At 53.4% G+C, this 17960-nt stretch overlaps 1 protein-coding gene across 2 annotated transcripts in view; it reads left to right on the forward strand.

Moving 5' to 3' along the window:
• Positions 1 to 4431, forward strand: part of SMAD7 (SMAD family member 7) — a 29683-nt gene extending 25252 nt beyond the window's left edge. For both annotated transcript variants that reach the window (XM_032422790.1, XM_032422791.1), the window contains exon 4: positions 2406 to 4431. In XM_032422790.1, the coding sequence (XP_032278681.1) occupies positions 2406 to 2944 (539 nt within the window). In that variant the 3' untranslated portion in view covers positions 2945 to 4431. The remainder of the gene's footprint in view (positions 1 to 2405) is intronic.
• Positions 4432 to 17960: the final 13529 nt, after the last annotated feature.

Genomic DNA, 17960 nt, shown 5'->3' on the forward strand with positions numbered 1-17960 from the left:
GTACAGGCAACTTGATCCCGGGCCCCCACCCTGCCCCTCCTCCCCATCCTCCTCCTCTTCCCCGCTAGCGGGTGCCAGGTTTCAGGGGGGCCGAGCTCCATGAAACAAAGTATGGTGAGGCCCCACCGAGGGTCTCCTGAACCTTCCTCCCAGCGACTCCCCCAGTCTTCTCTCCAGACCAGGTTTGTTGTCCCGAGTGGGGATAATGAGCGAGAGCTTCTTACGTTTCAAAACACCCTCCTCCCCAAAACAGCAGGGCCGTCGTGCCTTCCAGAAGAGGGCTTCCTCCTTCCCAGCAAACTTGCACGCCAGAGGATTCTTATTTACATGGATGTTATGGGTCTTCGGTGTAGCCTTCAGAGCCAAACTCCCTCGACGAGAAAGTTCAAAGATTGCCAGCACTCACGAGTTTATTAGCAGTTGATGGATACTTTGCAGAAACAAGTTAATGCCTGATGAGTCACCTCTGCTTGGAGCCCTTGTCCCTCTCTTGTTTTTCCATATGTTCCAGAGTGTACGCACGCAAACACACATGCTCACATAACACACTCACACGTGTGCTCACACTCGTGGACATGCAGCCTCTCTCACACTTGTGCTTTATAGAACCATGGGCCAGGGGTGACAGGCCAGTTTTCTGGGGTTGATTTTCGGGGGGCGATCGAGAGCGAGCAGGGAGCCCTCAGCTTCCCCATTTCGTGTAGCTGGGTAGGCATTTGAGAAGGCAGTTGTGTGTGTGTGTGTGTGGGGGGGGTCTGTAGGAGACGGCGGCCGCTCAGGGTGCGCGAGTGTGTGGCTGCCTCCGTGGGTCCCAGTGCACATTTGTGCAGGGTTAGAACACCTCCATGCAAGACAACTGCTGCTTAAAAAAAAAAAAGTTCCCGAAGCTGACTGGTGCCCAGGTCCCGACACGCCGGTAAAGGTTGGAAGCAGCTGTGTGTGGAGCTGCCCTGGGAGTACCCAGCCTGCCGGGGCAGCACGACACGGGTCCCCAAGCCCTCCTCCACCCCCGGCTGCCAGGCTCTATCAGCGTCGACCCTCAGTTGTTCCCAAACCAAAAAGGCCAGACAGACAAACATAGAAAACCCATCTCACAGCCCACCCCCCGCCTTCAGGCCCTGAACCCCCAGTGAGTGAGAAGCGAGGGCTGCAGGGGAAGGCAGGAGGCCTCTGCCGCCTGCCTTTCCCCATTTTTGTTAACAAATACAAGACTTCCGGTCTCCGCCCTGCCGCCACAAACCACAGCGTTCCTTCGTTCCTGAAGCCTGGCCCGGCCGGGGAGATTTATGGTTCCCAGTCTGAGGCCTGCCCTGCTGGCTCCAGCTTAAGAAGGAGTTGGAATGCCAGCCGCTGGGGCTCCCTTTCCCTCCATATGATCCCCCCCAACCCCCCTTTAAAGAGCTCTGAGCGCCTGTTAGGAAAGTCACCTTACCAGAATCACCCCAGTCTCCTGGCTGCCCGGGAAGAACCAAGTCTAGGGGAGCTGGGGGTGGCGGTGGGGGGGACATGGAGGGAACAAGGCAAAGTGTCTACATGCTTCTGGGGAGGGAGGGGAGAGAGGGGGGGTACGACAGGCAGAGAAGGGCACTCAGGGAAGGTGAACCCATTGCAGACACACAGTCTTCTGTCTGGGCTGGAGGAAGCTCGTCAAGGCAGTCTGGGTTAACACCGATCTGCGTGCTGTCATTTGGCATTTGGACTGAATTCACCCTTTGTGTACAGAGCTGCTGACACACTGAGAGCCGAGTTCTGTTAGGAAGGGAGATGTTTTTGCCCCAAACCACCTGCACCTCCCATTTTTATCCGATAGCACTCCTTTATAACCGAGGCGCTGATCGGAGAGGTCGGTGACAGAGACACCGCCTCGTAGGGGACCCTGGAGTCTGGAGACTTGGGTTGTGGGTCCGGCTGTGTCATCTGTGGGGCCCGAGCAGCAGGCTTTCTGGGGCCTGGTTTTCTTCCTGAGGAGGACCAGGGGCTCTTAGAGCAGCGAACTTTTCAGGTTCCATTGAATTTAAAGGGCCATCTGGGAGGCCTTTTTGCCCCCAAAACCGGGACCAGTGAAGTTGCTAAGGGTTCCCTGGCTTCTGAGCTCTGCAGGGATGGGGCTTCCTTTGGCCCCACGGGCAAACACGCTGGTGTCCTGGGTCCCTGACCAGTTGGGGGCAGTGGAGGGAGGAGGCACCCCATGAGCCCCGTGTTTAAAGGCGGGTTCTTCCATCACGGGGCTCCAGCGCTAGGACTGCCGAGCCGGCCGCTTACCCAGCACCACCATCACCTCCTCTGTCTAATGAGAGCCGAGGTGGTCTTGGGCTCCGTGTGTATAGGTGCGCCTTGATTGGTGGAGGAGGAGGAGAACGCCAGCCCCCATCACCACCAACCGTGTCTGCCATCTTGTTTTGCAGATTCCCAACTTCTTCTAGAGCCTGGGGATCGGTCACACTGGTGCGTGGTGGCATACTGGGAGGAGAAGACGAGAGTGGGGAGGCTCTACTGTGTCCAGGAGCCCTCCCTGGATATCTTCTATGATCTACCTCAGGGGAATGGCTTTTGCCTCGGACAGCTCAATTCGGACAACAAGAGTCAGCTGGTGCAGAAGGTGCGGAGCAAGATCGGCTGCGGCATCCAGCTCACGCGGGAGGTGGACGGCGTGTGGGTGTACAACCGCAGCACTTACCCCATCTTCATCAAGTCAGCCACACTGGACAATCCGGACTCCAGGACGCTGTTGGTACACAAAGTGTTCCCCGGCTTCTCCATCAAGGCTTTTGACTACGAGAAAGCGTACAGCCTGCGGCGGCCCAACGACCACGAGTTCATGCAGCAGCCGTGGACGGGCTTCACCGTGCAGATCAGCTTCGTGAAGGGCTGGGGCCAGTGCTACACCCGCCAGTTCATCAGCAGCTGCCCGTGCTGGCTGGAGGTCATCTTCAACAGCCGGTAGCCCCGCGGGGGGACGACGGGGCGGGAGCCGAGCTGGCCCAGTCCAAACTACTTTGCTGCTACTACTTTTCCTCCCGAGTGCTTGCTTTTCATGCAGACTCCTTGGTCGTCGTCGTGTGTTGTTGTTTTTCTCCCCCCCCCTTCTTGTTCTTGTTTATGTTCTGTTTTGTTCTTTGAGAAATAGCTTATGAAAAGAATTTTCGGGGGGTTTTTTTGGGGGGGGTGGTGGCGGGGTATGGCTGGCAGAACACCCCAGTAGGAAAAGGGGAAGCAAGAATCCGTACCAGCAAACATACAAGGATGGGGAGCGGGCCCTCACTTTGGGGTCCTCGATTCCCTTGGCAGGGCGGATGTGAGGGCACGTGCGCGTGTGTTTCTTACGGGGCTGGCTCTGCGGGGAGGTCTGTGCTCCAGGCGCTGTCTCTCCTGCCCTTTGGACATGCTCAGCGGGCAGAGGCCGTACCTGGGCAAGCCGCTAGCTGGGGTTCCAGCAGCTGCCAGAAGCCAGGCTCTGTCCCGCTCCCCCCACCCCGCTTCTCCCCTCCCCTTCCAGGACAGGGGCCTGTCTGCAGGCTTCTTAGAAGCAACGCTGCAAAGAGGCTGAACCAGAACCAGCTGTTCCATGCTTGTCTTCCTCCCCGTCCAGCCACCCTGCTGTCCTTGTCGCGTCTTTCTTTTTTGGCCATCTGCTCCTGGATATCTCTGAGATGGGCTTCCCGAGGGCTGCCCGGCCTCCCCGGGGCAGTATTGCCCACCCAGGGCCCCTCCCAAGCCCCTCAGCCTCTCCCCTGCCCTGGTCTCATCAGGTTCCCCTCCCCTCCCCCCACCCCACCCCTGCCCCGGACTCAGAAAACCAGCTCAGCACTTTCCTCCCCTCTGCCGCCTATGTGTTGAGCTCTGCTGTTAGACCAGCGAGGGGAGCAGCCCTGGGAGGGAGACTTCTCGGCAGCCCCCCTTCCCACCAAGAAGGATTCGGTCCATCATAACCCAAGGTACCGCCCTGGGCTGACACCTAACTCTTTCATTTCTTCTACAACTCATACACTCGTATGATACGTTGACACTGCTCTTAGCTCAATGAGCATGTTTAGACTTTAACATAAGCTATTTTTCTAACTACAAAGGTTTAAATGAACAAGAGAAGCATTCTCATTGGAAATTTAGCATTGTAGTGCTTTGAGAGAGAAAGGACTCCTGAAAAAAAAAAAAAAAAACCCTGAGATTTATTAAAGAAAAAATGTATTTTATGTTATATATAAATATATTATTACTTGTAAATATAAAGACGTTTTATAAGCATCATTATTTATGTATTGTGCAATGTGTATAAACAAGAAAAATAAAGAAAAGATGCACTTTGCTTTAATATAAATGCAAATAACAAATGCCAAATTAAAAAAGATAAACACGAGATTGGTGTTTTTTTCTATGGGTGTTATCACCTGGCTGAATGTTTTTCTAAAGGAGTTTATGTTCCATTAAACAATTTTTAAAATGTATACTTGATTCCATGTCCTCCAGCTCCTTTTTTCTTGTGGTGGGAGGGGAGTAGGGGGGAGCGTTTCATCTCAGCTGATTGGGAAGGAGGATGGGATGCGGAGGTATGGTCCCAGGAACCTGGGTCCCTCCAGTTTCCACTTGTTACTCCGTACTTGACATCACATCCTGAGCCCCACTGCACCTTTCCCAGAGGAAGGTCACCGTCACACTGGATTTCAAGACCCCTACCCTGGGGGCTGAAGACATGGAGGGAAGGTTGATGGGAGTTGAGTGTTGAAGGTGGGCAGAGGGATCATGCCATCCTGTAGGTCCCTCCCAAGCTCTGTACTGGGCACTCCAGGAGGTGGAGTTGACTGCTGGCAACCCAGTCCAGGTCCTATTCTGCGATCTCTCCCCTGTCCGTCCTGCGACCATCCCAATGGCACTTGTTGCTGAATCACCTGGTCCCGCCCCTGGGATTTCTGCTGTTGGATCTAAGCCAGGTTTAGGATTCAAAGACTGGCACAAGCGGTGGGTCCAAACTGGACCCCAAACAAGGTTGTGTAGGTGTCTATGTTTTGAACCTAAGATCCAGGGAGGGTTGTCTCTTTGAAGTGGGGGTTATGGTTTTGGGATATCACAGGAGCGCCTGGGTGACTCGGTTAGGCATCTGTCTTGGGCTCAGGTCATAATCTCAGGGTCCTGGGATCGAGTCCCGCATTGGGCTCCCCACTCAGCACAAGTCTGCTTCTTCCTCTGCCCCTCCCCCTGCTCGTAGTCTCTGGGTCTCTCTTAAATAAAACCTTAAAAAAAAAACAACCCCAGAGGCCCCTGGGTGGCTCAGTTGTTAAGCGTCTGCCTTTAGCTCAGGTCATGATCCCAGGGTCCTGGGATCGGGCCCCGCATCGGGCTCCGGGCTCCACGGGAAGCCTGCTTCTCCCTCTTCCACTCCCCCTGCTTGTGTTCCCTCTCTCGCTGTCTCTCTCTGTCAAATAAATATTAAAAAAAAAAACCAAAACATTTTGCATATCACAAACTGATACATGATACAATTTTAAAAAACCTTTATGGAGGGCCAAAGTAGGATTATCAATACTTTCTTTTTGCCAAATGATGACACAAAGCCCTACAGCCTACTGGCATCGCCGGCTCATTTAAGAGAATTACAGTTGTGTAGTGAGAAATATTAATGCATGTTCATTTATGCTTGAGCATGAGTGCCAAATGGTCTGGGCCAGCTTGTTCACATGAGGTGATGGGGAGCTCACTACCTCTCCAAGCAGCTTTTTGCTTTTTATCAGTTGAAGTGAAACCCTCCTCCATTCTATTCTGCAACCCAGAATAAGTGTAAAATTCCATTGTCTGGAAAACACCCAAGGAGGGTTTTAATTAACTCCAGGGTGGTAGTGGTGGAGGAGGGGTGGGGGTGGGAGGTGTTAGGGAGCCCGCAAAGCCATTTTCATTTGCTTTGACTTGCATCGGCCTGCAGGAAGCACTTTAATAATAATAGTAATTGCCACTTACTGGATGCGAAACCAGGTGCCAGGCACGATGCTAAGCTAAGCATTTAAGGGAATTACTTAATCCTCACTAGGACCCCTCTGCAAAAATGTGGGAGAAGTTAAAAGACTTTCCCAAGGTCACTTAGGGAGGCTGCACTTCCAGAGCTCAGGATCTGACTCCAGGGTTGGGTGATCTTCGTCCTTGGTCCCTGTGGAGATGTTTATTTGATGGAATCCTGTGTGGTGACAGCTCCGAAACACAAGATCCGAAGAAGGTGGGCCACCATGATGCCACCCGCCCAAACAGCAGGGCGTCTGATTCGGGAGGCAGAAAGCTGCCCTCCTGTGTTGTCTGGACTTGACTTGCAGCCCCAGGAGGCAGGAATTGGGGTGGGGGCGAGTGGCTCCCGGTGGCATGGCTGGCTGTGGGTGGGCAGGGAGAGAGGAACGTTTAGGGGAAGCCGGGGGTTTGCTGGTAGCCGACACTCCTCTCCTGGCCACGGTGGTCATCCCCTGCAGTCCTCCCCGTGAATACCATCCACGTGCCAGGACTGCTGTGGGGGGTACCTGCCCTCGGGGGACGCTGGAGGACAACACACGCATGACAGGGGAGTGCGGCCAGTACTCTGGACCACCTGGGCCTCGCAGAGGAGGCCGGCCTTCCAGAACAGCTGGGGATTGGATTAGTGGAGGGCAGTAAAGGTGCCCCCATTGGAAGAAAGCTTTCTGGCTGCCGGTTCTTCTCCTTTGTCTCTCAGCTCACCCCTCACATTTTGGGGTGTCTTACAGGGTTCTGCCCTCTCCCTGGGCAGCCCCATCACTCCGGCAGCCTTATCTCCCCTCACCTGTGGCTACCTCAGCCACAACCAGAAATCTGGGTTCTCTCATCTCCCTGGCTGCCATCGTGAAATAACCAAATCCCATCCTCCCTGCCTTATTCAATCTGTAATTAGAAAATGCAAATCCCTCTCACCCACGTTCACTTCTCGGACTCCACTCGTATGACTCATTTCAGGGCCTTGTGGTGCCTCCGTGGTCTGCTTTCCTCCAGTCCCAGTGGCTGGCCTTTTAGCATCCACCCCTGCAGACCTCACCTTTTAACCTCCTCACCCCAGACCCTTTGTCCCAGGAGACTCAAACACACCTCGCTCCTGTGCTTCCAAGCAAGTGCTTTCCAGCCTCTTCATTGGCTGTCTCCTCGGGCTCCGTCAGGATGTAACTCAGGCCACACCTCCTCCAGGAAGCCTTCCCCCTTTTAAAGATGTCTGCCCTAAAGAGCCATTGCCGGTGTAGGATTCGCTCTCCCCTACTGAACCCATGAGCTCTTGGCACTCTGAAGCCTCAGTTGGGGCCCCACTTAGGACCTGCTATCCTAACAATTCCTGGCACAATGCTAGACAGGGCTTGCCCCACGAATGAGGCAGGGGGAGGCAAAATTGCGGACTTAGCTTGGGCTGGGAATAGTAAGAATGCCAATCAGCATTGATTGTGTCCTGACTGTGTGCTAGGCAGTGTTCCAAGCATTCCAAGGCCAAGCACAATGGAATGATCCCATCTAATCCTTACTACCGCCCTAAAAAGAGATGCCATCTTACAGATGAAGAAACCGAGGTTCTAGAAGTCCCCCAAGTCCCCCAGCCGGTAAGTGGCAGTGTCAGACTTTACCGTCTCTCTGCTACCTAATCTCCAGGGGCAGGCCTGGGTCATGGGGTGACTGCGTTGGGCACGTTTTTTTCTAAAACCAGTTCTGGTTTGGAAGGACCGAGCTGATCTGATTGCCAAACAGTAGAAGCGATGTCTGTGCACCAAGGCCTTGCCGGTGTGTGGCCCCTGCAGCCCTGCATGGCAGCAATGCAGGCAGGCCCAGGGCGGGGGGAGCCGGGGCTGGGGGGGTGGTGGGGGGAGCCGAGGCGGGGGGAGCCAGGCCTGCAGCGGCCGTGGAAGGCTGGTATGGCGCGCGAGTCCTGCACACGCAGCCTCCCCGGCGGGTTGGTCAGGCCCCACACTCAGCCTGCCGAGGAGCTTTCTGTCGGGGAGCTCGTTGGCAGGGCAACAGCTAGAAGCACGGCTCATGAATGAGTGAGCGTGGGGGCAGGTGGGACGGGGTCCGCCTTGAAATAGGATGTGACTCACGGCCCTGGGTGTTGCAGTCAGTTAGACCAGGGTCTGAGTACTTCCTCGGGCAAGTCACTTAACCTCTCTGAACCTCAATTTCTGAAACAAAGTGGACATTTTACCTGCCTTGTGGGGCCAAGAGGGGGGATTAGTGAGAAGATACATCTGAAGAGCTGGCCCTATGGTAATTAGGCTGAACCACGTGGGACAACGAATATTAGACCATTGTGACCTACAAAGAGGGCAATTTCATATCGTTTAATCTGCTAGATGCTCAAGTCAAGGCAGGGGCGATTAGGGGTCCCCAGCCTTCTTTTCACCCCGAAGGTGCAGGCAGGGGCTGACGGTGACCTCTATGTGGTGTAGTGCAAGCTGGCCTGGCCATCCAATGAAGCCAATCAGCCGGGGGGGTGGTGAGTGTCGGGGTGACACCTTCCTGCTCCGAATGCCAGCAAACTGCTGAGCTCAGGCCAGAGCAGGTGGTACACGCTGGCTGGAGTCAGGCTGGGGGGGGGGGCTGGGGTGCCCTGGCCTTGGGGAGCAAGGGAGCCCCCAAGCAGTGCCCACTGAGCCACAAGCAGCCAGCAGAGTCCCGGGTTTCCTGGTGCTTTGATAGCAGCCCGGAGCTGCCAGCTCAGCAGTTTTCCCCAACCAGAGAGACCCCTCTCTTTCTGAAAGTAATGATTTTCTAAAAATGGAGTCCTTCCCCTCCCCCAGCTGCAATTAATCTACTGAACACAAAGTGGCCGCTGGAGGAGGCCGCTGGTGAGTTTGGACCAGTGCAAGCACTTTGATTAATTCAGGGATGATTTACTGGCTGGGGAGGTGGGGGGTTGGGGATGAAGGCTGGGTGAGGGCTGGGGGGCGGGCCACGTTGGACTCGCTGTTCGGTGCCCACCAGAGCCACAGAGACTAGGAGAGCTGGGAGCCTACGTGATGAGCCTTCCCCAGGATCTAAGAGCTGCAGGATCTCAGACCCCAGCCCTGAGCTTGTCCCACAGACCTGTGTGCCCTGGGCCAGGCTAAGCTGATACCTAAACCTGGGGCACCTTCCTGGTGCTGCCATTTTAGTAGGATCTTCACGGAAGAAAGACCATAACTGTGTTTGTCCGAGACAAGCCCATGCATATTACGTCGTAGAGTGCAAACTCGACATGAGTTGTTGAAAAGAAACAAGACGCTTTGCTCCTGGTGTTGCTTTCAAGTGTGGTCCCAGGCCCAGTGTGGTGGAAGAGTATGAGACCGAGTCTGGGCCTCGGACAGGACACAGAGGCCCTGGAGGTGGAAAGAGAACGTATCTCTTAGGGCTGCATTGAACCTGCAAGAAAATATGGCTAATTCGGAGATAATGATATCACCTTAGTTCTCAGCAGTGCCGAGAGCCCCTTCGCACACGTTCTGCTCATGGTGCTGCAGGGAGGCTCTGATTATTCCCGTGTTAGAAGAAGAAACTGAGGACCAAGGACGTCAGTGGCTTAGCGGGGTCACACAGCCAGGGGATGGCAGAGCAATGCCGGGCAGCTCTCCTTGAGTCTATCCCGGGGCTCTTCTTCCCAAAGCACGACACTCATCTGCTCTGTCCGAGGATGCCACTTTGTGACCTCTCCCTCCACTCAGCCTGCCACATCCTGGCGGGAATGAAGAGCCACTCGGGGAGTAACCATGTGCTCCCTGCCTTCCCAGCCGCCCCTGTAGTTTGGGGGCCATGTGACTCTGGCTCTGGCTGGTGTGCCAAGGCCCCTTCTGGGCTGAAGCATCGCAGGACTGGTCAGCCAGTCCCTCTGGCCCAGGGCCCTGGAAGGTGCGTCTGGGCCTGCAGAGGCCAGGCAGTGGAAAGAGCCTAGATCCCTGGATCCCCGTCCCCGGAAGCCACAGGGCCCACAGCGGACCTCGTGTGAAGGCGCACCTTTTGCGTGTTACCTGGCTGAGAGTGGGCAGGTTGCCTGTCCAGATGCACCCGTGACCGGATGCACACATTCGGGTGCCCCACCTAATCCGCGCTGCTGTCTGCTTCTTAGGAAGATTGGTCTTAGATCTGCCGCGTGGCTGGGGCTCCTGCAGGGGGGCACGAGGACTCATCCTTACTCGAAGGTTTCAGAGCACAAAGCCTGCTCTGGGCTCACAGGGGCACAGCAAATACCCACTCTAATGGACATGAGCCTCAGTGTCACCTCCACGGGTGCCCCTTGAGGGATTGCTGGGGTCCCCCTGGCCTGCTCCTCACCTCCTACAAGCCCTCGCAGCCCCTCTCCTCCTCAACCACCCATCTCCTCAGGAGCAAGCTGCCTGTACCCTTCGAGCCCAGCCCAGGGCCAACTTAGACTCCGCCAAGGCCAGTGCCCTCCTGGGCTTCCTCACTCAGCCAAGGAGAGAGAAGGTTCCGGAGCAGAGGCCCAGCTCAAGTGAACACATTGACTGGAATCATCAGGTAGCATTCCCAGTTTATCACTCTTATCCTGCCTTATTTGTCTTCACAGCACTATTTGACATCATATGTCTTATATTAACCATACACGTTTAACACTTAATGATATATCTGTTTGTAGGTTTGGCTAGTGGCTGAGTCTCCCAGCAGAGACAGAGCTCTGAGACGGCAGGGGCTTCGCTCTGGTTGCTGCCATGTCCCCAGTATCTAGAACAGGGCCTAGCACTCGACCAATATTCCTTGGACGAATCCGTGTTGAACCACTACTTACCTTTCAGCTAAAAGAGATGCATTCGAGTTTCAGGTGAATTCAGTTTTCCCCAAGAACAGTGAGTCTGCTTGCTTTATATTTGTGAAAAGAAAAGAGTGCATTCTTGTCTTTTCCCCCCAAAAGGTGAATGCAAAACTCTGCCTCTTGGAGTGACCGTGACAACAAGAGAACCACCACCCTCCTAGCAGTCACGGCGGACTGCATCTACTGAAGGCTACGTTTGTGCTAGGCTCTCTGTGCCAACACCTGGTGGTGTGTCCAAGGGCTCTCATTATCCCATTTTACAGGTGAGGAGATGGAGGCCTGGGGAGGGCCTCACAGTTAGCGAGTGGCAGAGCAGAAGCCAGGTCTGCCTCCTTCTACACCCCTTGATTTGAGCCCTGAGCCCCCCCACCCTTGGGAGGCTGCCGCTTGGAAAGTGCAGTTTTCACTGTTTTTTTCCGTAAGGAGGCCCACATCCCACCGAGGCAGGTTGAGACTCCAGGGGTATCTCTGCCAGGAGGCTTGCTCCCTGGCCAGGTGGTCCTCTCCCATCAGGGCCTGGAATCTTTGCTGCATCTGGGCTCCGTGTCATCAGCACCAGATCTTTTAATGACACACTGCAGCCAGGGAAATTACAGCGCCCAGGAGACTTGTCCCAGAGGCCCTGCCCAGGGTAATTCCAGAGCAGGAGAGGATGCTGGGAATCACAAGAAAGACAGGGTCAGGCTGCCAGCCTTAGGTAATGGAATGGTGTGTACTGGTAATGGGGCATGGGAGATGGATAGTTTTCTTTTATTTTTACAGACTTTTGTTTTCAAATTTTAAAAATAACCAAAACCCCCAAATCAAAGGTAAGAACCATCTTCAATGTCATCATTTAGAATTATGCCTTCCAGAGCCACTCCCAGAGGCTATGGAAGCTTTAATACATCCCCTTTCTAAATTTGGCCTCTGCTTCTACATGCATATACAGTTCTTCTACATGCACATACGCAATTCTCTTAAACGAAGCCACGGTTTACATATTGGCTTGCAACCTGCTTATGTCACTTAATAATACATCCCAGACATTTCTGTAGACCATTCATTTTCATGTCTAGTATTGGAGCTGAGTTTAAAAGATGCTAGTATTCATTTAAAAGATATACCACTTGATACTGAATGGGACTGAAGGTCGGGGACGACTGGAACCTTCTTCTGAAGATGGCGTGGGTATGAAATGGTTTAGTAATTTTTGAGAACTGGCAGCATCCACTAAAGCTGAAGATAACCATACCTGTATCAGAAATGCATACACGTGTGCGCCAGAAGATGTGTCCAAGAATGTGCATAGCAGTGCTATTCAAATAGCCCCAAACTGGAGACAGTGTCCATCAAAGGTAGAATGGATTTTTTACAAGTGCAGCTAATGTACACAGTGGACATCATGCAGCAGTGGGAACGAAGGACCACAACCAGACACAAGAGCAGAGTGACTCTCACAGATAGAACGCTGAGCCAAAGATGACCGACAAGAACACACACTGCGTATGAAGTTCACGTGTATCACGCTGAGTTTCAGGCAAAATGCATCTCCGGTGTTGGACATCAGGAAGGGAGCAGGAGAGGAACTTGTGGGGGCTGATGAGGTTCTGCTCAATCTAGGGGCTGTTTACGTGAGATGTTCGGTTTGTGCAATTCCCTGAGCTGTACTCCTAGGATTTGTACCCTTTCTGTACGCGTGTCCTGCTGTTAGAGTCCATTTTTGAAGGAGGGAATCCATGGCCCGCGGTCCCTTCTGCGTCAGTCTTGCTGTCCCCTGGGTGTGTCCCTTTCTCCCTCTCTCCCGGGACCCAGCACCTGTGCGGGTGTGCCGCGCCGAGAGTCGGACCTTCTGGGCGGTGGCATCCCTGGGACCTGGTGGCCAGCGTCAGGTGAGGACTCCGGCCTGCTAGCCTTACTCGGGCGGTCAGCGGGCCGCTGGGGAGGGGGGAGAGGAGGGAGAGGAGGAGGAGAGCAGCCAGCAGATGACCAGGAAACCCCTTTTGCTGTTGTCACGACTGTGAGGGGACTGACAAAGAGCCTCGTGGGTGGATCGCTGCACGGGTGGTGGAATTTCTGGGATCCCGGGTACTATTATGGCAACAATATCTACGACTTCTACTATTATTAATACTAATAGCGGCTAACATTCACTTACAAAGTGCCAGGCACGGGGCTCAGGGCTTTATACGCGGCACTCATCTTAACCCTTTTAATACCTCTGTGGGTAATTTTTAGTATCCCGTGTGCATACCGGAGGCTCACATACGTTCAGTATCCCACCAGCCCCTGCTTAATTTTGATTATTCAGTTTGTTCATTTGAGGACCTACCAAGTACTACTAGACCCTGTTGGACAATTGGTGTGTCATACAACCCCACGGTGTCTGAGAAGGTTCACGACTGGCTGCTTCTCCAAACCACTATTCATTGTTTTAGGTCTTATTTTGGGGGTGCTCAGAATAGGTAAAAGTATAAATAAGGTTCCGTTTGTTTTGCTATCTATTTTGATCTCTTTAGCAACCTATGTTCACTATTTAAAAATCAGAGACTAAATAAGAAGGAAAAATAATTAAAAAAAATTTTCTTCTGGCCCCACAGTCACAGAGCAACCTGCTAACATCTGGGCACATCCCTTTTCGATTTTTTTTTTTAAAGATTTTATTTATTTATTTGACAGAGAGAGAGACACAGTGAGAGCGGGAACACAAGCAGGGGGAGTGGGAGAGGGAGAAGCAGGCTTCCCGCTGAGCAGGGAGCCTGATGCGGGGCTCGATCCCAGGACCCTGGGATCATGACCTGAGCCGAAGGCAGATGCTTAACGACTGAGCCACCCAGGCGCCCCCCTTTTTGATTTTTAAAAAGTACATTCTAATGGGCCCACCATGTAGGAGATGCTCAAAGAAAATTTGTTGTTATAAAATCACATTATCATATGGTTTTGTAAGCCGCACCCCCAGCCCTTCTGGGATATCTTGAGGACACGTTCCAGGTCCAGGAACGGCCGACCACTTCTGTCATCTTCTCTCATCACTGAAGGGGCAAGGGGGGAATTATTTTCATGTGTTTGAGGGACATTTGCATTTTTTGTATGAATTTCTTATTTATATCTTTTGCCTATTTTTTCCTCTTGGTTTCTTACTCTTTATGGTCATTCATTTCTCAATTAATTTTTTTCAAAGTAATTCACGCACAAAATTTAAAAAGTCAAAGACTATTGAAAGCCTTACAGTGAAAAACAGCAGTTCACTGTCCTTTTTTAAAGATTATTTATTATTTTTTTTAGTAATCTCTCCATCCAACATGGGGCTTGAACCCATGACCCCGAGATCAAGAGTCCCATGCTCCTCCAACTGAGCCAGCCAGGTGCCCCTCTATCACCATATTCCAAAATAATATTCTTATTCTAGTATTTCTCGATGCACCAATTTTAGATGTTATCTATTAAGTTGCTAGTCACTCTCTAGCTGGGGGTCAGCTCTCTTGAATCTTCACACTATGTCTCTTCTCATCAACACTCTACTTATGTCGGACTCTGCCCGTACTCTTCAGTGCTGAGCCTTGCAGTAGACTCTGATTGCGTTTCTTTGCTTTTCTTTTTTTAAAAAAGATTTTATTTATTTGACAGAGAACACAAGCAGGGGGAGTGTCAGGCAGAGGGAGAGGGAGAAGCAGACTCCCTGCTGAGCAGGGAGCCCGATGCGGGGCTGGAGCCCGATGCGGGGCTCGATCCCAGGACCCCAGGATCCTGACCTGAGCGGAAGGCAGATGCATAACCGACTGAGCCCCCCGGGCGCCCCGAGTTGTTTTGTTTGTAAAAGCTACGCACTCCCACACCTCCACACCTTTGCACAGGCCCCTCGGCCTGATATGCACACCCCACCCCACCCCGCCCCATCTGATGACATTCATTTCTTCTCTCAAAGTTCAGCCAAGTATCTAGTCCTCCAAGAAGCCTTCCAGTCTCTCCTGCCGGTGTAAAAACATGTTCTGCCCCATTTTATACGTCACTTTCTTACGACCTCCGTCCTTGTCTGCTGTGGGAGAGCCGGAAGAGGAGTCACATAACCCAGGCCGGATCCTGTCGCCGACTAGCCGGGCCACGGGTCCCCTTCCCTCTGCTCATCCATCCGCACACACACTTCATGGAGGACAACCTGACTTTGTTCAACACCGGCGTGCCGTGCCCCACGCTGAGAATTTCGCTGACATAATACAGTCACGCGCCGAACCCCGAAGCCCTTCCGCAACAGCCCTCTGTGCGTGGGCGGGGACCGGCACCGACAAGGACCTGGAGGTGGGGGCACGCGGTCCAGAGGACGTCTGTTACTGTTGGTTGGCTGGCTGTCACCTGGGCTCTCTACCTGGCTTCCGGGAGCCTGAAGGCCAACACACCTGTCTTCCCGGCTTCCCTAGCGGCCAAGTACAGGCACGTGAGCTGGATTGGCCAATCAGATGCCCGCGCTCCGGTCTTGGCGTCAGGACCTGGGAGCAGAGATGCAGGGATGCCGCAGAGTCATTCAAGGGGTGGGAAGTAGCCACATCCTGTTTCTGGGGAACGGCAGTGTCTGCAGGGCCAACAGCGCGGTCCAGTGTTTGGTGTCCAGTGCTGATGTCAGTGGGGAGAGAAGAGTCATCTGGTGCTCCGTGGCGGGGCCAGTGGGTTCTCAAGAGGCCAGCTTTATGGTGTGGTTTTGGCAGCCACCCCTGCTATGGAGAAGTTCTCCGGCCTGCTGTGGATTCTGTGACCTACCCAGGATCCTGTCATGACTTTTCTTTTGTGTTTAACTCAGCCAGGATACTCTCCTGCAGTTTGCGGCCATGAAGACTGACCATGGATAGAAGCTGGGAGAGGTATAGGGCGGGGTTGGCTGCAGGCATCCCCCTGGGACGGGAGCGCTGGGAGTGTCTGCCCCCGCCAGCGGGGGGGATGGTCATGGTATCCTTCCCACCTGATGGTCACTTGGTTCCTAAGCAGGCAGAGGCCACTCAGCAGGGCCAGAGTTGTAAAGTTACAAAAGCCCTTGGGAGTGCTCTTAGGAGGACCCAGTCTTGAAACAGAAATGTCCTAGGCAGTGTCCGTCCATCATGAGAGCCATGCAGTGTTAAAACCAAGGCCATCCTTCCGAGCAGCAGGGGGCCGCCCCCCTCACCACCAGCCCCCACCCCCATGCTCAGGTGGCCTGGGTTCTTATCTTGCTGCAGTTAACTCACTGTGTGGCTTGGGCAAGTCACTCTTTTTCTCTGGGCCTCAGTGTCCTCACTTGGAACCCTGGGGTGTGGGCAGATAAACGGGAGGACTCTTCCAATATGAGCATCCAGAGCCTCTGGGGCCTCCCCTCCCCTTCCCCCTACCTAGCCCCTGAACTGGGCCATGACTGAGGATCTTTTTCTGGGAACTCAAGATCTATCTCTCCTTGATCTCTACAGAGGAAGAGAAGGTGAAGGGGAGAGGGAGAGGGAGAAGGGGGCATGGCCCTGAGGCAACCACAGCAGGCACTTTCTGGGAAGCCGCCCCCAGAACCTAGCCCAGTGCAGGCTGAGGAGGCCCCGTCTCCAGCCCGTTTCCCTTGAACTGGAGCCAGACGGTCCTCACGCATTACTCACTGGCGGGGCGGCCCTGGCCCATGGCCAAGGCAAACAGGCCTCCAGCCTGCCTGGGGCTGGTCGGCCCCAGCTTGGGAGGGGAGGGAGGCGCCCACGCCTGGCCCCTGCTGTGGCCAGCATGCCTGCGTCCCCCTGCCAGCACAGCCCCAGCCTGGCTGAGGGGTCAGGTTTTGGCCCAGCCTCCCCCGGGGTTGGGCCTAGCAGTCCCGGTGTAGCTGGCACTGCGGAGGGCCTCTCTCCTACCAGTGCCTGGGTTCTCCCTGCCTCCACCGAGGGAGAAGCCGTGACTTCTACCCATGGGGCCAATGCAATGTCTTCACCCAGTGTCTGCCACTGGCCAGCCCCTGGGATAGCAGAGGAGGAGGGAGCCAAGGCCCGTGCCCTGCCCAAGCTCCAGATCTGAATCTCAGGACAGGATCATCTATAGGAAGTAACTGGTGATGTGGGATGTCCATCAAATACTGTACATTAGAAGGAGTGCAGGGAAGGGACAGACCACACAGGCTAGGTCGACTTTGTAGGAAGTGGGGCCTGGTAGGGCCTTGAAGGATGGGGAAAGTTTGAATAGCCTTCATGGAGGAAGAGAGGAGGGTCTGTGCAGTGGGGGTGGGTCTCAGGATGTGATGGGCCTGGAGACTGGGACTGGGGAAGGAGGGAGAGGAAAGGCAGCTAGGTGAGGAGGATGAGGCCTGGACAGGCCCAGTCAGCCTTTGTCCAGAACCCACCTCTCTACCCTTCCAGATAATCATCCACCCATCCACCACCCACCCATCCATCCACCCATCCATCCATTCAAACTACAAATATCTATTGAGTACCCACTATGAGCCAGGATCTGTACTAGTTATTTTCACGAGCTCTTTTATTTTTAAAAAGCTACTTTTTAAAGAAAGATTTTATTTATTTATTTATTTATTTATTTATTTGAGAGACAGTGAGGGGAGGGGCAGAGGGAGAATCTCCAAGCTGATTCCCGGCTGATCGCAGAGCCCATTGCAGGGCTCGATCCGATGACCCCGAGTTCATGACCTGAACTGAAACCAAGAGTTGGACGCTTAACCAACTTGAGCCACCGACGTGCCCCAATAATGTTGTTTTCTTAACAGCTTTATGGTGATATAGTTCATATACCATAGAATTCACCCATTTAAAGTGTATAATTAAACGGTTTTTAGTATATTCACATATGTGCATCCATCAGCACCATCAATTTTAGAACATTTCAATTGCCCTACAAAGAAATCCTGTACTCTCTAGCTGTCATCCACTTACTTTCCCCAACCCCTTCCCCACCACCAGCCCTAGGCAACCACTAATCTTTCTGTCTCTATAGATTTCCCAGTTTGGGATATTTCATATAAATGGAATCGTATAGGGGCGCCTGGGTGGCTCAGTCGTTAAGCGTCTGCCTTCAGCTCAGGTCATGATTCCAGGGTCCTGGGATCGAGCCCCACATCAGGCTCCCTGCTCAGCGGAGAGCCTGCTTCTCCCTCTCCCACTCCCCCTGCTTGTGTTCCTGCTCTTGCTAACTCACTCTCTCTCTCTCAAATAAATAAAATCTTTAAAAAAATAAAAAATAAAAAAATAAAAAAAAATAAATGGAATCATATAATATG

The sequence above is a fragment of the Phoca vitulina genome, unplaced genomic scaffold, assembly GCF_004348235.1.
Source record: "Phoca vitulina isolate PV1807 unplaced genomic scaffold, GSC_HSeal_1.0 scaffold27, whole genome shotgun sequence".
NCBI lineage: Eukaryota > Metazoa > Chordata > Mammalia > Carnivora > Phocidae > Phoca > Phoca vitulina.